At 42.7% G+C, this 23,313-nt stretch overlaps 1 protein-coding gene across 4 annotated transcripts; it reads right to left on the reverse strand.

The window, feature by feature from the left end:
* Positions 1 to 3,769: 3,769 nt before the first annotated feature.
* fcf1 (FCF1 rRNA-processing protein) lies at positions 3,770 to 22,356 on the reverse strand. Of its 4 annotated transcripts, none has more exons than XM_078406871.1 (8): positions 22,279 to 22,356; positions 17,743 to 17,810; positions 17,275 to 17,346; positions 15,394 to 15,542; positions 10,555 to 10,627; positions 8,646 to 8,733; positions 7,114 to 7,208; positions 3,770 to 6,210 (listed from the first exon to the last, which is right to left on the reverse strand). In XM_078406871.1, the coding sequence occupies exons 1-8, from the start codon at positions 22,279 to 22,281 to the stop codon at positions 6,162 to 6,164; spliced, it is 597 nt and encodes a 198-aa protein (XP_078262997.1). In that variant the 5' UTR covers positions 22,282 to 22,356; the 3' UTR covers positions 3,770 to 6,161. The 4 variants fall into 4 exon arrangements, with proteins under 4 accessions (XP_078262997.1, XP_078263000.1, XP_078262999.1 ...); XM_078406874.1 differs by lacking the exon at positions 22,279 to 22,356 and adding an exon at positions 19,450 to 19,552; XM_078406873.1 differs by lacking the exon at positions 22,279 to 22,356 and adding an exon at positions 19,223 to 19,440.
* Between the last annotated feature and the right edge of the window lie 957 nt (positions 22,357 to 23,313).

The following is a 23,313-nucleotide window of genomic DNA, read 5'->3' on the forward strand; positions in this document are numbered from 1 at the left end:
CCTAAAGTGAATTAGGTAAAGTTGGAGAATTCATCCCATCTAATTCCTGCACCTCTGGTCTTATTCTCTCTCCTCCAGGACAGAACAAGGACAGATAAAACGTAGAAAAAAGGAAAGGCAGATGCTGGTTTTCAAAAAAAGATTAAGTGCTGGAGTAACTCAACCTTGGCAAATTGTGCAAGGTGATAAGAAATGGAAGAGAACAAGTGAATACAAAATAATTATTTAAATTAGAAGAATATACAGTAAATGTAGAAGGCTAAAATAAAAATGACATGAATGATTATCTGAAATTGTTGATCTCAATGTTGCATCTAGATCTGGCCAGAAAATAAGGCCCAGTTCCTTGAGGGTACATTCAGCTGAGTGCTGTTATTGAAAAGCACCATTGAACCTACAGTGTTTAAGGAGTCAGAGGGGTCAAAATGGGAGAAGTAAAGTGACCAGAACCTTGGATCACAACTGGTGATGCAGACTTCACTGTGTTTCCAATGAAAATGTTTACGTTTATTGCTGAAAACTCCTCAATATGCATTTTACTTTCATATCCATTATCAATTTTATTTTGCTTTCTCGTCATTGTTTGTCTTTAATTACTCCTCTCAATTACAATGCAAATCTGCTGGGGAAAATGAAACCGTAATCCCTCTCTTCTATTTGACTGCTGACGCTGGGAAACACAGATCTGCTTTTTCTCTCCCTTCTCTTCAACTTTACCTTCTAAATCTTTCGCTCAGAGTTCCCTCCACAGACCCACCTTAAAAGAGTCTCCTTTTTGCTGCACTTGGAAGGGATAAAGATCTCTACATACTGTTTTAGTATGGGGCAGTCAAGTTTTCTTTTTATTCAAGGGCACACAATTTATCATGGTCGTTGTAAGTAAATCTAGACCCCTGGCAAAGCAACAATAACTTTGTTACATGGATCTGGTGAGGTGGAGACCACGTGTGGTAAAAATAAGTGGCTATTAGGATAAAGCATTGTAGATCAATTCACGACAGTGGGGCAAGGGACTCGTTCCCATGCTGCAAGGCTCTCTGATTTTGATATATTTTAACATTCAAATACCATAATTCATTCCCTTGGCTGCATTAATGCTGGAATTGACACCATGGTTGAATCATGCAAAATCTCATTAAAAAAAGCTCTCATTTAACATAATATGTATTCCAGTAGGAAATTAAAGTGAAATATCTTTATTGAATAGATGTTAAGAATGAAGAATTAGATTTCACAGAGAAAAGATGGAATTCATAGCGATGTAAATCATTGGGAAAGAGGAGAGACACGTCAAAATATGAGGCAAGAGTGCATTTAACAAAGTAAAGGATTCAAGTAGCTGCACAGTAAAGGCAGCTTATATGTTCATAAAACAATTGGAGCAGTTTAGGTAATTCAGTGCAGAGTCTACTCCACGATTCAATCATGACTGATCTATCTTTCCCTCTCAACCCCATTCTCCTGCCTTCTCCCTGTAATCTTTGACACCCATACTAATCAAGAAGCTATCAATCTCCGCTTTAAAAATACCCCCCAAACATTGGCCTCCACAGCTGCCTGCAGTAATGAATTCCACAGATTCACCATTATCTGGCCAAAGAAATTCCTCCTCAACTCCTTTTGTAAAGGTACGTCCTTTTATTCTGAGGCTGTGCCCTCTGGTCCTAGACTCTTCCACTGGTGGAAACATCCTCTCCACATTCACTCTCTCCAGGCCTTTCACTATTGCGGTAAATTTCAATGCGATCCCCCCTCATCCTTCGAAACTCCAATGAGTACAGGCCCAGAGCCATCAAACTGTCATCACACATTACCCCCAATCATCTCCTGGATCACTCATAAACCCTCTCTGGACCCTCTCCAATGCCAGCACATCCTTCCTCACCTATTGGGCCCAAATCAGCTCCCAATATTTCAAATGCAGCAGACCAATACCCTATAAAGCATCAGCATTATATCCCTATAATATTTTATATTCTAGTCCTCTCAAAATGAATGCTAACATCGCATTTGTCTTCCTTACTACCCACGCAACCCGAATTCATTAAAACTGACCAAGTTGCACATTCTGGCACATCCACAACTTGGTTTACCAAAAACGACAAAGTGCTGGAGTAGCTTGGCAGGTCAGGCAACATCTTTGGAGGGAATGGACAGATGACGATTTGGTTTGGGATCCTCCTTCAGCCTGAAGGTGCCCGATGCGAATCATCACCTGTCCATGTTCCCCAGAGATGCAGCCAGACCCACTGAGTTACTCTGACACTTTGCGCCTACATGAATTAATTAGTTGTTGACTGTAATATGAATTTCAAAGCTTGGAGATTGGAGAAGACAAAATAATTCCTGCAAATTTGAGTTTGGAAATTAGCATCTCGCACACATTTACATTATTATACTGATCATACGTTATTAATTTTTCCTTTACGTTCTTATTGCCAACACGTACCATGCAACTTAGCTAGAACAATGAGCCGGCGTGCAGAATGCCTCATCCAATGACTTGCCCTGCAATTGTCCTTTAACCACCCAAGGAAGAAAGAAGGAACTGCAGATGCTGGTTTACAAAATAAAACATTAAATTACTCCAGTAAGGAAGTTGCAGTCAAAAATAGGAACTTAATATAAAGAGATACAAATACAAAATCAGAATTCCAGTAACAACTATTGCAGCATGCATTCAATCCATTCAATTGAAAGCTGGCAATATGCAACATATAGCATTTATTCACCATTTAAACTTAGCTTTGATATATAGTTTGTTATAAGGTTTTAGTTTAGTTACAGTGCGGAAACAGGCCCTTCAGCCAACTGAGTCCGCACCAACCAGTGATCCTCGTACATTAACACTATCCTACAAACACTGGGGACAATTTACACTTGTAGCAAGCCGATCAACCTACAAACCTGTACATCGTTGGAGTGTGGGAGGAAACCGTAGATCTCTCAGAAAACCCCACGCGGTCACGGGGATGTGCTGTGGATCATTACTCCTCACAAAAAAACCCTTGTAAAGATAACAAATTAATTAATATTCCAATTGAGCATTTAATTATATTGATAACTATTTTTCATGATATAATTAGCCAATTTTTCAATTATAGTTCACAAGGATCAATCAAAAATGTTTTATTCACAAAATGCTGGAGTAACTCAGCAGGTCGGGCAGCATCTCGGGAGAGAAGGAATGGGTGACCCTTCTTCAGACTGGGTCAGACCCGAAACGTCACCCATTCCTTCTCTCCCGAGATGCTGCCCGACCTGCTGAGTTACTCCAGCATTTTGTGAATAAATCGATTTGTACCAGCATCTGCAGTTATTTTCTTATTCAATCAAAAATGTAATCAGTTTATTTTCAAAACATTTCGTTTTGTGGTATTGGTTAATCAATACAAGTATGACAATGTTTGAGTTGCATGGGGTTAAAGGTAGATCTGTTCAGTCATAGAGATCTTCGAAAGAATTGAATTACTTTAAAACATTTTTGCTTTTCCTTTCAAAAATGAGAGAAAATTTAATTTCTGAACCTAGCATTTGTGACAACCAGCTAGCTTTATGCTAGTTCAAACTTGAACTGTTTAAACATGGCTGGAGCAGAAGAAAGTTTTTTGAGGAGCCAATCTCCATACATGCATTTTACTTAAAAGTAGTCAAGGCATACTCTGCACTAGTAACAGATCGTTTACTTAAATCTCATTAATATTATTAATGTAATATCTGGACTACTTTTCTTTCTTCCTAGCTCGGAGAGCCATCATAATGTAGTCCATTCAGTGCTTTTGCTGGTACAGGTTATTTAGCCCACAAGCAAGCGTGGACACAACCTTCTAGACACACGAAAAAGTATTCCTATTTGGAAATCATTGACAAATCAAACCTCACTGCAAATTTTTTTATATTCCAGGTAATTATATTGATACCAAAAAGTACTCCAAATGAGCAGAAATCACTCATTCCATAACATTCATATGACAATGAAACTCTCTTGAATTAACATTTTTATTATACATATGCACATACACAATCTTCATGAGAGGAATTTACATCGAACATACTTTTGTCAGTTGCAAGGGCCAATAAAGTGTGAAATATTTGTATTCATAGTGAATGGGGATTAACGCTAATATGTAGTACACTAGGTTAACTAATTACAAAAAGCAGTTGCACATCAGGTAAAATATGAGTTTTCAGCTGAACTAATGGTGATTCTGTTTTGTTTCCAACAAATGCCACTTCCTTTGCTGATGTTCCTGTGAACAGTTCTGTCGTGGACCTGCCACAAAATGTGGGCGGACAGCTGAAACCAAGGACACATGAAGCAGAAAGGTCGACATAGACAGGGCCAGAAATGGACAGGAAATCTGCCGTTTATACACATCATTCAACTATGCTCAACAGATAAGAAAATTCAGATGTGCAATGGTCAACTATTTATAGGATTCATAGATCAAAGAGCTTTTCAAATATTAAGATTTTTCAAATATTGCTCCTGTTTGGACATTAGCCCCTATCCTCTACTACATAGAAACAGGGAAGAAAACTGTTTGTAATCTTACTTAAAATAAATGTGTGTTTATTTCAATGTATTGTAGGTTAAAGTTAATCAACAATGGTCTCGAATACAAATTAAACCTATAATTTTCTCCAAAACATGTTATCACAATCCACAAATTTAGCATTAGTTTATTAATATATTGTTTCAAGATTGCCTTCTTCGAAGCATTGTATGAAAACAGATCAAAACATCTATAATTACAAGGCCTCAACTCACAATAATTTATTATCCATCCATACTTTACCTGATGTGCAACTGCTTGGTGTATTAGTTAACAGTGTAAAACATACTAACAATCAATGACTGCTATTCACGATGAATTTAAAAAAATCAAAAGATAAATTTAGAAATGTTTCTCACAGAATTTTACGCAGTCTCACTCACAACCTCTTCCCAAATGAATGAAAGGTATGAAAGGAACAAATCAAAGCCCAGCAACCATGATCAAGGAAAGGTGGCACCCACAATAACCAACATCCGTAATTCCTTCCTCTACATTTGTACAGGGCATTGGTGAGACCACACCTGGAGTATTGCGTACAGTTTTGGTCTCCTAATCTGAGGAAAGACATTCTTGCCATAGAGGGAGTACAGAGAAGGTTCACCAGATTGATTCCTGGGATGGCAGGACTTTCATATGAAGAAAGACTGGATAGACTCGGCTTGTACTCGCTGGAATTTAGAAGATTGAGGGGGGATCTTATAGAAACTTACAAAATTCTTAAGGGGTTGGACAGGCTAGATGCAGGAAGATTGTTCCCGATGTTGGGGAAGTCCAGAACAAGGGGTCACAGTTTAAGGACAAGGGGGAAGTCTTTTAGGACCGAGATGAGAAAGTTTTTTTTCACACAGAGTGGTGAATCTGTGGAATTCTCTGCCACAGAAGGTAGTTGAGGCCAGTTCATTGGCTATATTTAAGAGGGAGTTAGATGTGACCCTTGTGGCTAAAGGGATCAGGGGGGTATGGAGAGAAGGCAGGTATGGGATACTGAGTTGGATGATCAGCCATGATCATATTGAATGGTGGTGCAGGCTCGAAGGGCCGAATGGCCTACTCCTGCACCTATTTTCTATGTTTCTATGTACATGTTGTCTTACTGGTACTATAGATTGCTTTATAAACAGTATTACTCTTCACCACAAAACTACATGAGAAACTGACTCCCTTACTGTTAAGAAAAAACATCTTTTATGTTGACAAATTAAAAGAATTCAACTTTTTTCTTCCACTGTTTACTTATTTCAGTTTTGTGTTACTCATCATTGCTCCTTGAGATTTATGAAAATTCAATAGTTCCTGTTTCTAATTCTGAAAGTTGGGATTAGAGGAAAGACAAAATGGAGTTTTCAGTCTTTAGGGCACTGATTTCATCATCAGGATTCAAGAAGCACATTGCACAGGTCCGGTATCGCAATGCTGTATGTTAGCTACAGAATCATTCCTTGTAATATCTATGAGGAGGAGTGGATGTTGGAAGGGGAAAAAAATTAAAAAAATAGCTTGCCGCTTTTGCAGACTACAACCAGCTGTTTTAAAATAGTAACAAAAATATCTATGACAAATGTAGAACGAGTCTTTTGGTACAACCAGAATAATGTTGCCTTTTCACAATCTTGGAGCTCCATAGTCATCTGGCATTCGTTCAATGTTATACCTGAAAGAAAAAAAAATTAAGTTGCACAGCAGTATCAAAACTAAACTATATAGCAACATAATCTACCTAGCAAAAGAAAAAATAATTTTCATTTATAAGTGTCTTTCACTATCTCAGAAAGTCCATTATTGTTTCACATTCAGGAGCAGAATTATTGCCATAATTCAGGCTTATGATTTTGTAACGCTGGGCAACATGAAAGCCAATTTCCAGAAAGAACACAAAATGGATAACTTGCAAATGACCGGAGAGCAAAGTGTGCAACAAATGATGCCAGGGGATCATTTTTGTTCTGAAATAACAAACATGACCCACCATGAAACACTTCATGCCAAAGTGAACAATTAGACGTTGCAAATTAACTTACAAAGCTATCAATGGATGACGGCTGCATTGTCAGAGGTGCTGTGCTGAATTCAAGACTGAATTGGGGGTATAGGTTGCTCGTGCAAGCTTTGGACCCAGGCCGACTAAGAGGCGAGAGCGTTGTCACTGAGCCAAGGCTGGCAGGAGTTTACGTGAAAAGTTGGAAACACCCTTCTTAAAAGGGCACTCTGAATGTTTAGCCAAACCCAAGTTGTGAATATTAAACAGAGATATGGAGCAGCACTGAAGTGACCAGACAGGACGAGAAATCAAAATTTGTCAAGGCATCCAAAGAATCAGCGTTAAAATAGTTATTCTATGAGTATGGTCAATGGCCAAGTGATATCATCTGTTCCACATTGCTCCAACTCCATAATTCAGGTGTGGGATTTTGAGGGCCAATTTCTTACACTTTCATCAAACGGTTCTCCCTCCATATATTTCACCCCCAAGTTAACTGAAAACAAATTTCAAAAGAATGATTTCAATCTAACTGGAAAATCAAAGATCATCTTTCTGCTATTTTAATGTTCTTACCTATGATTAGAGATGTACATAATAGGAACCCCAGGAATTTTACGGATCCTCCTCTTAAGATCTCTGTCCACAGTTGCTACAATGTAACATTTATGCTGTAAAAGAAAGACAAGGATAATTATGTTGCTATTTAAAGTTAAAAAAGGCAAATTCTGTAACGATTATGGTAGTATGTATAAGAAAATAACTGCAGATGCTGGTACAAATCGAAGGTATTTATTCACAAAATGCTGGAGTAACTCAGCAGGTCAGGCAGCATCTCAGGAGAGAAGGAATGGGACGAGATGGAAAGGAATGGTAGTATGTATGGCGCATGGTAGTGCCGCGATAAGATTGGTGAAATTTGTATCCAACACCCTAGACCACTGATCCTGACTTGAGCAGAAATTGCATCATGGCAGCTGAAGAATTTAAATTGAGAACTAATTTAACTAACGGCTGCAATTTAAAAAACAAGCCTGCATCAGTTACAGACATTGTAGATGATTAAACTATCTGGTTTGGGTGGCAAAATGGCTCGGGTGGTAAAAGTGCTGCTTCACTGCTCCAACGACCTGGGTTCAACCTGATCTCCAGTGCAATATTTGTGAACTTTGCTTGTTCCTTCGTTGACCGCATGGGATTCCTCTGGGTGCTCTGGTTTCCACCCACAACTCAGACACAAAGCTTGATAGGTTATTTGGCCAATTAAAATAACCCATAACATGTAAGTGAATGGTCAAACCTGGGGAAACTGAGGGGAATGAGGGGAGAATAAAATGGGTTTGGTGCAGCTTTAGTGCAAATAGGTTGGTTCAGACCCTGTTCTCTGTTGTATGATACCCTTCTTTCAGATGTTTGTGAAAACTTTGGAAATGGGACAAAAGAGGTCTACTATAATTCTGAATCTTGACCCAAAAGATCACCTATCCATGTTCTCCAGGGATGCTGCTTGACCTGTTGAGTTACTCCAACACTGTATCCTTTTGAGTATCAACCAGCATCTTCATCTCTTTGTTTCTACTAGAATTGTACTGGGGAGAAAGACTCAGTTTCATGGATAGGTTGGAGAAGCTGGGGTTATCCTCCTTAGAGCACTGAAGGCAAAAAGGAAATTTGATAGCAACATTCAAAAATCATTAAGGGATCAGAAAGAGCAAGGGAAACTGTTTCCAACAGCAAAATGGATGTGAATTAAGGGCACAGATTTAAGGTCACTGTAAAGAATCAGAAGATCAGCATTTGTATGCAATGAGTGATTTGGAAGGCCTTGTCAGAGAGCAATGGTAATTCTCCCTCAAAAGTATAGAAATTAAATATTATAAGGAGAAAATGCTTCAGTGATTGTGCAAGGGGTGGAAAGGTGGTGAGAGCGCCAGTCTATTTGGACTGTTCTTCCAAAGAACTACATCAAATGTAGCCTTGGTTTTTTTCTACGATTTTATTGAATACTTAAACAGTTTGAGGACAAGCAAATAATTCAAAATAAAACTGTCTTGAGGATAACAAAAAAAAAATTTTGACTTTATACTGGCAGTGCATTTCTTTCATACCTGTATGACTCTCTGCACTAAACAATCATCAGCGTATGTTCCTTTGTGTGTGCAGGGTAGTCGTTCAAAACGTGGATCCTTTGCAATCCTAGACAAGTAGAAAAAGTGTCACAAACATTATTGTAGACAATAGACAATAGGTGCAGGAGTAGGCCATTCGGCCCTTCGAGCCAGCACCGCCATTCAATGTGATCATGGCTGATCATTCTCAATCAGTACCCCGTTCCTGCTTTCTCCCCATACCCCCTGACTCCGCTATCCTTAAGAGCTCTATCTAGCTCTCTCTTGAATGTATTCAGAGAATTGGCCTCCACTGCCCTCTGAGGCAGAGAATTCCAATTATTGGGACATTTCAAATAATATTGAATGCATTTACTCGACATTTCTTTGTTTGTTGTTTCAGATCAGTGCTGTTGGAGAATCTTAGATTTCGTGTTCCCAAAATGGAGCATTCACCTTCTTGGATAATTGAATACAGATAGTACTGCAGTAACAAAATTGTTGCCTTCCGAAAAATCCTCATATTGTAAGGTCATAATCCAGTCTGAGGAAGGGTCTTGACCCGAAATGTCACCCATTCCTTCTGTAGTGGCCAGCTTCTCCAGAGATGCTGTCTGTCCTGTTGAGTTACTCCAGCTTTTTGTCTATCATGTTCATCAGTTACAGGAACAGAATTAAGCCATTCAGCCCATCAATCTACTGCAACATTCAATCACGGCTGACCTATCTCTCAACCCCATTCTCCTGCATAACCCCAGACAATATAGAAAATGCATTATAAAAAAATCGAGTTAATGGGGGAAAATGTGTTCAGGTACTAGAGTGTTTCAGACTTGCAACAACAAAGTACTTCTCCCACAGGACTTTCAAAAATAAGGGCCTTTTTAATAGCAAAAAGTTTATTTTTGCGACTCAAAAATATTGAGGACTGTATGGTAGGTAGGTACATTGTTTAATCGAGTACCGTTGCACAAGTGCTAATTCTTAAAATTTTCAACAGCCACCTGCAGTGAAACTGACAAGACTACTCTTATGAGACAATGGTGTCTGATTACCGGGGGGAGGATTACAAGGAAACAGTTTATTTTCTCTCAACTATTATCTTTCCAAGACAGCTTTCTTTTCTGCTTATTAATTCCAGAGTGACTTAAGTGTTTCTCTATTTGCCAAAATAAATCATGCTATAACCAATTTGGCCCGTTTAATACTTGGCCCGTTTAATACCAAAAATAAATCCTTGTAATATCTAATCCATCGACCGTGTTATATCCAATTCACATTACAAAAACATGCATTGTAGCAGAATTATCTTTATATTTGTCAAGCATTCTAAAATTAATCTACACAAATGATCATGTTATTTTACATCCTTTGAATCTCTACATGTAAAATAATGAATGACATACAGGTAAATCACGGATTTTCCGGTACCCTTGGTTCCAGAGCCTTGCCGGACCAACAGAGGTCATGTAATAATTCAACATTGCATCCCTGACCCACTAATTATACCCCCCCTCCCCCCCGTGCCTCTGAAGCTCCATGGACTACTAGAAAGTTATATAAAACAAATATTAAATGTAAATCGAAGTTGCAGTGAAACCTGCATTTCTTGCACGGGCGCCGGTTAACGAGCTGCCAATGAGGTGCCGCTTTCCCGGCAGGCTTGCAGCCCCCGGAGGGCAGACTTACAAGCCCAGCTCGAGACCGACAGCATTGGAGCCACATTTTTGTGGGGACTTCCGAATGCCATACCTCAAAGTTGGCAGCGCCGTTGCCGAATTGCACCATCTCAATGATGTCAAGATCAGCCTAGGCCTAGGCAGCCTACTCGAGTGGTGAGATAGGAAAGAAGAGAGAACACAAGCGACAGATTCCTAGAAAGGCAAACATGCTTCAGAATTTGTTTTACCTGAGTGCAACCCTGTACTTCTGTCCCAGTTTCTCAATTTCAGCCATCACACAGTCAGTGATGCAGGGTATACCTGAAAAATGAAGAAATTCTGCTTTATTTTCATTTCATTTAAGTGGTTTGCCAACAACAGCCATCTTACAGCAAGTAATTTCTTAATAAGAAATGATGGGTCCCTTAAATGTGTATATTTTAATGCTAGGAGCATTGTAAGAAAGGTGGATGAACTTAGAGCCTGGATTGACATCTGGAAGTATGATGTTGTGGCGATCAGTGAAACATGGTTGCAGGAGGGTTGCGATTGGCAATTAAATATTCCAGGATTTCATTGTTTCAGATGTGATAGAATCGGAGGGGCAAGAGGTGGGGGTGTTGCATTGCTTGTCAGGGAGGATATCACAGCAGTGCTTTGGCAGGACAGACTAGAAGGCTCGATTAAGGAGGCTGTTTGGGTGGAACTCAGAAATGAGAAAGGTTTAGCAACACTTATAGGGGTGTATTATAGACCGCCAAATAGGGAACGAGAATTGGAAGAGCAAATATGTAAGGAGATAGCAGATATTAGTAGTAAGCACAGAGTGGTGATTGTGGGTGATTTCAATTTTCCGTATATAGACTGGGAATCACATTCTGTTAAAGGGCTGGATGGTTTGGAGTTTGTAAAATGTGTGCAGGATAGTTTTTTGCAGCAATACGTAGAGGTGCCTACCAGAGAAGGGGCAGTGTTGGACCTCCTGTTAGGAAATGAGATGGGTCAGGTGACGGAGGTATGTGTTGAGGAGCACTTTGGGTCTAGTGATCATAATGCCATTAGTTTCAATATCATTATGGAGAAGGTCAAATCTGGACCAAGGGTTGAGATTTTGGATTGGAGAAAGGCTAATTTTGAGGAGATGAGAAAGGATTTAAAAGGAGTGAAATGGAAATTGTTGTTTTATGAAAAGGATATAATAGAGAAATGGAGGATATTTAAAGGTGAAATTTTGAGAGTACAGAGTCTTTATGTCCCTGTTCGGTGGAAAGGAAAGAATAATAATTTGAAAGAGCCGTGGTTTTCCAGGGAAATTGGACACTTGGTTCGGAAAAAGAGGGAGATATACAATAAATATAAGCGGCAGGGAGTAAATGAGGTTCTTGAGGAATATAAAGAATGTAAAAGGAATCTTAAGAAGGAAATTAGAAAAGCGAAAAAAAGATATGAGGCTGCTTTGGCAAGTAATGTAAAAGTAAACCCCAAGGGGTTCTACAGATATGTCAATAGCAAAAGGATAGTGAGGGATAAAATTGGTCCATTAGAGAGTCAGAGTGGACAGCTATGTGCTGAGCCGGAAGAAATGGGGGAGATATTAAACAATTTCTTTTCTTCGGTATTTACCGAGGAGAAGGATATTGAATTATGTGAGGTAAGCGAAACAAGTAGAGTAGTGATGGAAATTAGGAGGATTAAAGAAGAGGAGGTACGGACACTTTTGAAGAATATAAAAGTGGATAAGTCTCCAGGTCCTGATAGGATATTCCCTAGGACATTGAGGGAAGTTAGTGCAGAAATAGCAGGGGCTATGACGGAAATATTTCAAACGTCATTAGAAACAGGGATGGTGCCGGAAGATTGGCGCATTGCGCATGTTGTGCCGTTGTTTAAAAAAGGTTCTAAAAGTAAACCTAGCAATTATAGACCTATTAGTTTGACGTCTGTGGTGGGAAAATTAATGGAAAAGATACTTAGGGACAATATATATAATTATTTGGATAATCAAGGCCTGATTAGAAACAGTCAACATGGATTTGTGCCTGGAAGGTCATGTTTGACTAATCTTCTTGAATTTTTTGAAGAGGTTACCAGGGAAATTGATAAGGGCAAGGCTGTGGATGTTGTCTATATGGACTTCAGTAAGGCATTTGACAAGGTTCCATATGGAAGGTTGATTAAGAAGGTTAAATCGTTGGGTATTAATAGTGAGGTTGCAAGATGGATTCAACAATGGCTGAATGGGAGATACCAGAGGGTAACGGTTGACAATTGTATGTCAGGTTGGAGGCCAGTGTCTAGTGGAGTGCCCCAAGGATCTGTGTTGGGTCCACTGTTGTTTGTCATTTACATTAATGATCTGGATGATGGTGTGGCAAATTGGATTAGTAAATATGCAGATGATACTAAGATAGGTGGAGTAGTTGATAGTGAGGTAGATTTTCAAAGTCTACAGAGAGACTTGGGCCTTTTGGAAGGGTGGGCTGAAAGATGGCAGATGGAGTTTAATGCTGATAAGTGTGAGGTGCTGCATTTTGGTAGGACAAATCAAAATAGGACGTACAGGGTAAATGGTAGGGAATTGAGGAATGCAGTGGAACAGAGGGATCTGGGAATAACTGTGCATTGTTCCCTGAAGGTGGAATCTCATGTGGATAGGGTGGTGAAGAAGGCGTTTGGTATGCTTGCCTTTATAAATCAGAGCATCGAGTATAGAAGTTGGGATGTAATGTTGAAATTGTACAGGGCATTGGTGAGGCCGAATCTGGAGTATGGTGTGCAGTTCTGGTCGCCAAATTATAGGAAGGATGTCGACAAAATGGAGAGGGTACAGAGGAGATTTACTAGAATGTTGCCTGGGTTTCAGCACTTAGGCTATAGAGAGAGGTTGAACAGGTTGGGTCTTTATTCTTTGGAGCGTAGAAGGTTGAGGGGGGACTTGATAGAGGTTTTTAAAATTTTGAGAGGGACGGACAGAGTTGACGTGGGTAGGCTTTTCCCTTTGAGAGTGGGGAAGATTCCAACAAGGGGACATAGCTTCAGAATTGAGGGACAAAGGTTTAGGAGTAACATGAGGGGGAACTTCTTTACTCAGAGGGTTGTGGCTGTATGGAATGGACTTCCGGTGGAAGTGGTGGAGGCTGGCTCGATTTTATTATTTAAGAGTAAATTGGATAGGTATATGGATAGGAGGGGATTGGAGGGTTATGGTCTGAGTGCAGGTAGATGAGACTAGGTCAGGGAGAATGGTCGGCGTGGACTGGTAGGGCCGGACAGGCCTGTTTCCATGCTGTAGTTGTTATATGTTATATGTTTGTTATATGTTAATGCTACACAATTTTTTCTTGTCTAACTCAGATATGCTACGACTGTTTATAACAGGTATAACAGGTATAACAGAGCTTTATTTGTCGTTCGGTACCGAAGTACCGAACGAAACTACATAGCAGTCATAGAAAAAAAAAAAAGAAAAAAAAAAAAAAAAAAAAAAGAACACAAGACACATAACCCCAACACAAACGTCCATCACAGTGACTCCAAACACCCCCTCACTGTGATGGAGGCAACAAAACTTCCACTCTCTTCCCCACGCCCACGGACAGACAGCTCGTCCCCGACCGACCCGCACAGTCCCCGCACCGGGCGCTGAAACGTCTCGCGGCCGAACCGGGCGATGAAAGGCCCGTGACCAAGCCTTGCGCAGCTAAGTCCCGTGGTCGAGCCGCACCGGGCGATGTCAAATCCGCAGCCGAGCCGCACCAGCGATGAAAAGCCCCGCAGCCGAGCTGCACCGGGCGATGTTAAGCCCCGCGGCCGAGCCGCACCGGGCGATGTTAAGTCCCGCAGCCGAGCCGCACCAGCGGTGAAAAGTCCCGCAGCCGAGCTGCACCGGGCGATGTTAAGCCCCGCAGCCGAGCTGCACCGGGCACTGTTAAGTCCAGCGGCCAAGCCGCACAGGGATGTAAAGTCCAGCGGCCAAGCCGCACCGGGATGTAAAGTCCAGCGGCCAAGCCGCACCGGGTGATGTAAAGTCCAGCGGCCGAGCCGCAGCGGGCGATGTTAGGCCCCGCAGCCGAGCCGCACCCCGCGCCGTGAGGAAGAGAAAAGTCGTCCCCCCCCACACCCACCCACCCACACCACCACCCCCTCCCACACATACACAACCAAAAAAATATATATAAAAACCATCCCAACACCGACACACAACAAAAAAAGGGGGAAAAAAAACGGACAGACTGCTAGTCAGCCGCTGCCGTTAGGCGCCGCCACGTGATATACGCCACAATAAACAACTACATTGATTCTCCATCCTTGCACATTAACCTTTGGGTCATTGATGTTTTTTGCTTGTGTTGTTAGCTTCCAGTTTTCTTTCAATTGTGCAATACAACCTGCCTGCATATGGCCCATATCCCTCTGAACCTATCCTATCCATGTACCTGTTTAAATGTTTCTTAAATGTTGCAATAGTCCATGCCTCAACTACCTCCCCATACACCCACCACCCTTTGTGTAAAAAAGGTTCCCCTTCAGGTTCCTATTAAATCTTTACCCCCTCGCCTTCAACCTATGTCCTCTGGTTCGCGATACCTCTACGTAACTTGATTCACAGGCCACTGGCTGTTGCACATTTGCTCACCCATGCCACTCCCCACGTTTTTCAAGATATTAGTTAATGGCAAAAGTCTCAGATTTGTCCCCAGTTTCAAAGATAAGTAGGAATCAATTAAAATAAAAACTTGAAATGTCAAATTGCTTTCTTTATGCACAAATTTAGATGACAAAAACGAAGCTGACCATAATTGGTGACAAGAATTTGGAGGTTTGGAGGATTCAGTGAGTTGAAGTGCATAAAATAGGGATAATTATTTGGGACATAAAGCTATTAAAACAGGTGACTGCAGAGGAAAGTTGCATTCATAATGGCAGATTAAAGAAGGAACCACAGACCAAAGGGGATATTTAGACCAGGGAGAAGGTAAGGAAATAGCAAAATAAAAAATAATGGGATGAATGTTTAAACTTCGCACCAAAGGAACATTCAACTATGTTCACAAAGTTTGTGAACTGAAAAGTTGTTAGGAACTTACACTTTGCATACAAGCAGTCCATCATAGATTGCACAATATCTAGCTTGGTCTTGATAGAGAAATTGATGAAATTGGTATCAACCAAGATGTAGTAGGGAGGACCCAGCTGTGTGTTATATTGGAAGAACAGACAAGAAGGATATTTCACCCTGGGAAAACAAGAAAAATTGTTTAATTTCTATAATATCTAAACTTTACCTCCAGTATGTCATTACATACTTTTTAAAAAATCTTTAATTTTCATCAAGGTTTTGAAATATGATTAGAAACTAAATGCAAACATTTTCAGCTTCTCGGAGTGATTTGTCCCACCAAATGAATGTCATCGTATTCATTCCTGGTTTTAATCAGATAGCGCTCATACAGCAGCTACCATGACAAATTCCACCTCATTTAATTATTTAGTTCATTTTGTATTGGCAGGAGTGCATAAGAACCACCCTTTATTTTTACACGTTATTTTCTGCATCCACCTGTCAATTGAAGGGAAGATGATATCTATTAAGAACTCAGTCTTGCTTCTTGCAACCACTAACGAGGCAGTAAGTAATGCTGATGCCCATGCTGAAGGCAAGCATGCATCATATGGGCGTTAAGAGGGTTTTGAGACTTCAGGGAGGTGGGAGGTAAGTGAATGGTCACTCACAGGTAGGAATTATATTTGGATAGGTTGGGTGAGTGGGCAGATGCAGTATAATGTGGATAAATGTGAGGTTATCCACTTTGGTGACAAGAATAAGAAGGCAGATTATTATCTGAATGGCGTCAGATTAGGAAAAGAGGAGGTGCAATGAAACCCGAGTGCCCTTGAACATCAGTCACTGAAAGTAAGCAGCAGGTAGTGAAGAAAGCAAATGGCATGTTTGCCTTCATAACGAGAGGATTTGAGTATGGGAGCATGAAGGTCCTACTGCACTTGTACAGGGCCCTGGTGAGATCACACCTGGAATATTGTCTAAGAAGGAACTGCAAACGCTGGTTTAAACCGAAGATAGACACAAAAATCTGGAGTAACTCAGTGGGACAGGCAGCATCTCTGGAGAGAAGGAATGGGTGACGTTTTGTTCGAGACCCTTCTTCAGTCCTGGAGTATTGTGTGCAGTTTTGGTCTCCTAATTTGAAGATGGACATTCTTGCTATTGAGGGAGTGCAGCGCTTGATTCCCGGGATGGCGGGACTGATATATGATGAAAGAATGGATCGACTGGGCTAATATTCACTAGAATTTAGAAGGATGAGAGGGGATATTATAGAAACATATAACATTTTTAGAGGATTGGACAGGGTAGATGCAGGAAAAATGTTGGGGGGAGTCCAGAACTAGGGGTCACAGTTTAAGAATAAGGGGAAGGCCATTTAGGACTGAGATGAGGAAAAACTTTTTCACCTAGAGTTGCGAATCCGTGGAATTCTCTGCCACAGAAGGCAGTAAAGGCCAATTCACTGGATGTATTCAAGAGAGTTAGCTATAGCTCTTTGGGCAAATGGAATCAGGGGATATGGGGAGAACGCAAGAACATGATTTTAGATGATCAGCCTTGATCATATTGAATGGCGGTGCTGGCTCAAAGGGCCGAATGGCCTACTCCTGCACATATTTTCTATGTTTCGATGAATAGGACTTGCTTCCTGTTGGGGTATAGGTGTAGACCATACATTAAAAAATGATGGAATATATACCAATATTTCCATTTGTACCAGTCATATCATTGAATATTTTTTAATTTTTTTTCTTCATATTTCAGATACTATTTTCATATTTCAGTACTATTACAACATTTAAAAAGCAGAGAAATATTTCACTATAAACACTTAGTTTTTTTAATTTGAATATTATTATAAACATTACTTCAAAATTTATAATTCTAGGATAAGACGTACGCTTCTGTTACTTTCAGGGCACTGGGGTCTGCTTTTTTCACCGTCTTAGATTTTGCTCTCTCATTTTCTTTTCTGAAAGAAAACAAATTTATTATTGCCAGTTATAGCAATTAACCATTATCTTAATAACTTGTTGGAGCTCAATAAGTTATTGAACATCAGGATTTTTTTCTGGAGACCAAATCTATAACTTGCTAATCGATGCCTTAATATCTAACAAATATCTAACAAACAGCATCCGTTTGTTATGTTTTGGAGTTTTTGGAAGTTTCTCAAGTAGTATACTAAGTATGTGTAACAAGCAACAAATATTAATAGCATGATAAGCATTGTTACAATTATTTGATAAAGATATTATTTTCCAAGTAGCAAGTCTTCAAATGGCAATGCAACAGAATAACATTGAAATTGAAGCCAGTAGTTTGTCTCATCTTTTGACTCCATTACAAACTCAATTATAAAACTTACATTCTTGGATCACGCGAACTAATCATTCGCTTCATGGTTGCATATTTTCTTGTCTTCTTTGCTTTCCCCTGACAAGTAGAATCAAACAATTGAGAAGGCAATGAATAGATTGAATCCCAGAAGCGAAAATAACTGCATTAAATATAAGGCACAATTTGCTGTAGCATCAAAAGAGACAAAAAGTCATAAATCTAAACCTTAGTTCAGTTTCTCGCCAAGTTGCTGCGTAACCTGCTGGGTAGTTCCAATACTTACTGTTATATCTGATTCCGAACATCTGCAGTATGTTTGCTTGGGAAATTATGACTGGAGGCCATCGCCATCCTAATCCCTCCACTCAACATCTTCAACTGCTGCTCTCCAACCATGGTATCCCTTGCCACACTTTGTCCCATTCCCCACCTCTTTTCTAGCTTTTGCCCCCCCCCCCCCTCCCCCCTCCTTCAGACCAATTGATTTTCAAAGACACAGGGATCTGCAGATGTTGGTTTACAAAACTCAACCGGTCAAACAGGATCTCTGGAGAACATGGATGTGACATTTCAGGTCAGGACCCTTCTTCAGACCAATTGATTTTAACACCTGAGACACTCGGCGGGAGGTCAATGTGCATTCAGAGAAGGGCAGCTGAAAGATTATCATCATTGGAACATAGAACAGTACAACAACAGGCCATTCGGCCCACAACATCGGTCACAAACATGTTACAAGCTAAACTGCTCTCATCTGCTGAGACATGATCCATACCCCTCTATTCCTTGCACTTCCATGTGTTTCTCTATAAGCCTCTTAAACACTACCATTGTATCCACCTCCACCACAACCCCTGGGAGTGTGTTCCGGGTCCCCATTACTCTGCAAAAAAAGAAAACAACTTGCCCTGCACATCTCCATTAAACTTTCAGTTGAAATAAAGGACTACAGATGGTGCAAAGTACCTCTGCAGGTCAGGTAGCATTTCTGGCTAACATGGATAGGCAATGTAATAAAGTGCTTAAGTACACGCTAAGATACAACGCATCATTGTATTGACGCCCTTACATCATAGGACCTGCAGTACATTACAGCTCCGAGCTGCTACATCTACTGCCTGACGTAGGCGAGTTCTTAATATTATAAAGCACATACTAGGCGGAACTACTACTAACAAGCACTACGATTGGCTAGCATGCAATAGCCCATCTACATCTCTTCTTGTAGAAATAAAGGAACAACGGTAGCTTGAGCAATGAAAAACAAAAATGTGAAGAATATACTAGCACAGTTACACAAAATCGCCATATCTAACGGGTGGCCTACAAACCCGTCCGGCCCTCGTGCAGTAAGAGACCGCCTCACTTCCTTTCGCGGGAGAACAAGGGGAGGAGAGTGGGGACACAACAGGCGACTTGACAGGACTAGTGGGAGACGACATGGGCGCGCCAGGCACCGACCGACGCGGGGAACCCGCGGCAGGAACAACGGTTGGTGGTGAATCAACTGTGGGAGAGAACACAAGATGCGGGGCGTCAGGACCCGGAGTCGCAGGACGCGGTTCCTTCACCGGAAGGATGTGTTGACGGTTGCGTCTGTAGATGACCCCATGCACTTCGACCAGGTATGAACGTGGCTCCTTGGAAGGGCCGTAAATATGTCCCAGTCATGCATGGCCCTTGTCGGTTTGCAGACGAACCACTTGTCCACGTGCAAGAGGTGTGAGTGGCTTACTGGACTTGTCGAAGAACCGCTTCTGTGTGTCCCGTTGACGATGTAGATGCTTCTGCACCACGGGCGGGGACCGAACGTGCGGCTGGAGTAGCTGCTGGGAGACAGGCAGGGGAGCACGGGTTTGGTGAGACATTAGTCGCTGGGCTGGCGAGCCTAGGACAGGATCCCGTGCAATGTTCCGTAGGTTGAGTAAGTCCAGGTATACGTCGGATTTGGCAAGGTAGGCTCGTTCCATGAGTTGTTTCGTACTCCGGACGGCGCGTTCGGCGAGCCCATTGGACTGCGGGAATTCGAGGCTGCTGGTAATGTGTTGGAAGTCCCATCGTTTAGCAAAGTTCTTAAATGCTTGGCTGGTGAATTGCCTGCCATTGTCAGACTGAATACGTGCAGGGGAGCCATGTACGGAGAGGTGCCGTTGCAGCTTCTCGATCACAGCCTCTGAGGAAATGGTCTGCAGAAGGTCTATCTCGAACCAGCCCGAGTAAGAGTCAACCAAAACCAGGTAGTGTTTCCCGTGCCATTCGAAGATGTCGGTAGCCAATGAGGACCATGGAAGAGGCGGGACAGCGCACGTTTCGGTTCTTCCACGTATGTATTTAGTCATCCCAGGCCAGTAAAACATGCTTTGCGCCCGTTGAAGGGTTGCCTCAGCGCCGGGGTGACCCCTGTGGACGTCGTTGTAGTATTCATCCCGGAGTGCGGCTGGAACCACCACTTTGTGGCCCTTGACTATGATTCCGTCCTGGAGCACTAGTTCGTCGCGAACCAGGAAGTAGGGGCGTATCTCAGGCGGGGTGTTTGACTGTTTGTGGGGCCAACCGCCCCGTATGACTGTGGACAGCAATTATAAAGTCTCATCAGCAGCCGTGTGTTCGGCTAGGCGGCGTAAACGATCAGTCGGCACAAACGCGACCTTCATGACTGAGAATTCGTCCTGTTCGGAGAGGTGCCGTTCATTGGTTCTGCGCGGGGCTCTGGATAACGTGTCTGCTATGTGCATGTCTTTACCTTTCTTGTAGACGATCTGGAAATCAAAGCGCTGCAGCTGCATTATCATCCATTGCAATCGTGCCGGGGCAGCGTGAATCGGTTTGTTCAAAATAGTGACCAGCGGCTGGTGGTCAGTCTCAATGGTAACGGTCTTGCCAAAGATGAAGTCCTTGAATTTAGTGCAGGCGAAAACCACTGCGAGTTCCTTTTCGATCTGTACATAGCGCTGCTCGGTGTCAGTCAGAGTACGGGATGCATACGAGACGGGCTCGAAGCCACCATCAGTCGTGGTCTGCAGGCACGCAGCGCCTAGCCCGTACTGGGACGCATCGCAGGTGATGGTAACCGGTAGCTCCAGATCAAAATATGAAAGTGTTGGTGCGCTAGCCAGCTGTAGCTTGAGGGTGTCAAAAGCCCTTTGGTGCTGCGGGTACCAGGACCACGCTGTGCCTTTGTGCGTCAGTTCGCGCAGGGGGGCTGATAATTCACTAAGGTTGGGGATAAACTTCCCCAAGTAGTTAACCATGCCGAGGAATCGTTGTAAACTCACGATGTCAGTAGGAACCGGCAGTTCATTGATGGCTGCAGTTTTCAGTGGATCTGGTCGGAGACCGCTGGTGGTGAAAACATGTCCGACGTAAGTGACCTCAGGAAGGCAAAACCTGCACTTTAGTAGATTCAGTTTGAGATTAATGTCCCTGGCGCAGTCGAGTACTCTCTTCAGATTAGCATTGTGTTCAGCCAGGTCGCGACCGTAGACAAGAATATCAACGATGATGGCGCACAGGTGCTCTGCAAACAACTGTTCCATGGTACGTTGGAAAACTTCGCTGGCGGAGTTGATGCCGAAGGGCAACCTCAGAAATTTGAAGCGGCCAAAGGGTGTGGCGAAAGTAGTGAGGTTGGATGAGTCCGGGTCAAGTGGAATCTGCCAAAAGGAGCTTTTGGCATCCAGGACGGAAAACACTGCTGCGTTACCAATCTGTGCAGCGACATCTTCTGTGGTTCGCATAGGGTAGTGAGGGCGCTTGATAGCAGTATTAAGATCTCTGGGATTGATGCAGATCTCCTGTTTGTTTTTCTTAGTTGCGGCGACCATGGTGGAAACCCAATCAGACGCGTCAGTTACTTCAAGTGCTTGTAGTGCACTAACAAGCACTACGATTGGCTAGCATGCAATAGCCCAATCTACAGGCAACATCAGACACAAAATAATGGAGTAACTCAGCGGGTCAGGCAACATCTCTGGATATAAATGAATAGGAATATTCATTTTCTGTGGAGATGCTGCCTAACCCGCTGAGTTACTCCTGCATTTTGTGTCTATCTTTGATATACAGCACCATCTTCAGTTCTTCCCTACACATGGACAGGGGACGTTGCAGGTTGACATCCTTCTTCTGTCTGAAGAAAGGTTCCAACCCAAAACGTTACCTACCCATGTTCTCCAGAGGTGCTGCAGGACCTGCTGAGTTATTCCAGCACTTTAAGTCCTCATGTCTATTAAGCCTTTTACCCTTCAACTATGCTCTCTCGTGTTGGATATTTCCACCCTGGGGGTGGGGGGGGGGGGGAGGTTCTGAATGTCAAATTACTTTGGAGAGTGGGGCACTTGAGACACACTCTGCCTGAAAGCACACAGTCGCATGCCAATACTATGACCCTCAGTCTCAGTCCCTCTTCCCCTCCCTCAGCCCGTCTCCCTCTCTCATCCCCTTACTCCCAGTATCTCTCTCTCTCTCCCTCACTCAGTCCCGGCCTCTCTCAGTCCCAGACCCCCCTCTTCCTCTCCCGTTTTTTCTCCCACCCTCCCCCTCTCCACGAAGCGCCCGCCATTACCATCGCTGGCCGTCCGCGTCAATGGTCCGCAACCCAGAGCCGACGTCAGTGGGACGCGCCGACCCGGCCCCTCTCCCTGCAGCTTCCGCCCCCCTCTCTCTGCAGCTTCCGCCCCCCCCTGTCCCTGCAGCTTCCGCCCCCCCCTGTCCCTGCAGCTTCCCTTCCCTGTCCCTGCAGCTTCCGCCCCGCGTCCCTGCAGCTTCCGCCCCGCGTCCCTGCAGCTTCCGCCCCCTCCCTCACTGCAGCTTCCGCCCCCTCCCTCACTGCAGCTTCCGGCCGCTCTCGGCCCTGGGAACGAGCCGGCGAAGGAAGTGTCAGCGGCGAAGCAGGGCGTCGCTCGGCGCTCATCAGCCTTTTTTAAACATGAAGGGGGAATAGTCACAGCTCCAAGAAGTAAAATAGCGGCACAAAAAAAAAGGTTGAAGCTGAGATGGAAGGAGGGAGGTAGGAAATCTTGCAAGAGTAAAATCCAGCAGCGCTAGAAGTGGTGGTTGAGGTGATGAAGATGTTTGTTTGTTCTCTTTTCAAAAGAGAACAAATAAACATCATCATCATCACCACCACCACTTTTGTCTTGTTTCTTTTAAACCAAATGTGTATATATGTGTATATATATATATTTAAAATCAGAATATAGACACGAAACGTCGGAGTAACTCAGCGACTCAGGCAACATCTCTGGAGTGAAGGAATGGGTGATATTTCGGTTCGAGACCCTTCTTCAGACTTCAGAGACAACCGGTCTGAAGAAGGGTCTCGACCCAAAATATCACCCACTCCTTCTCTCCAGAGATGTTGCCTGAGTCGTTGAATTACTCCAGCTTTTTGTGTTTACGGTTTAATCGGCTTCTGCAGTTCCCTTCTACGTGTTTTAAAAAAAAAAAAATTATCAGCATTTTCTAAAACACAAAGCCGTGTAAGGATCTGGATCTGGAGCAAGCTGCTTCAGCAAAGAATCAGCGCAGGTTCAGTCAGATACATCCCCGCCGTCACCATCGGCTCACTGGATGATATGCAAACCTTTTGTGAGCGCAG

The sequence above is a fragment of the Rhinoraja longicauda genome, chromosome 10, assembly GCF_053455715.1.
Source record: "Rhinoraja longicauda isolate Sanriku21f chromosome 10, sRhiLon1.1, whole genome shotgun sequence".
Taxonomy (NCBI): domain Eukaryota; kingdom Metazoa; phylum Chordata; class Chondrichthyes; order Rajiformes; family Arhynchobatidae; genus Rhinoraja; species Rhinoraja longicauda.

What these genes read in the sequence shown, in the direction of transcription:
- fcf1 (XM_078406871.1), bottom strand. An exon ending in GCCCTGAAAGTAACAGAAGC is followed by an intron (nt 15,543 to 17,274) that starts GTACGTCTTATC and finishes TTGTTTTCCCAG; the next exon opens with GGTGAAATATCCTTCTTGTC. An exon ending in GGACTGCTTGTATGCAAAGT is followed by an intron (nt 10,628 to 15,393) that starts GTAAGTTCCTAA and finishes TTCATTTTTCAG; the next exon opens with GTATACCCTGCATCACTGAC.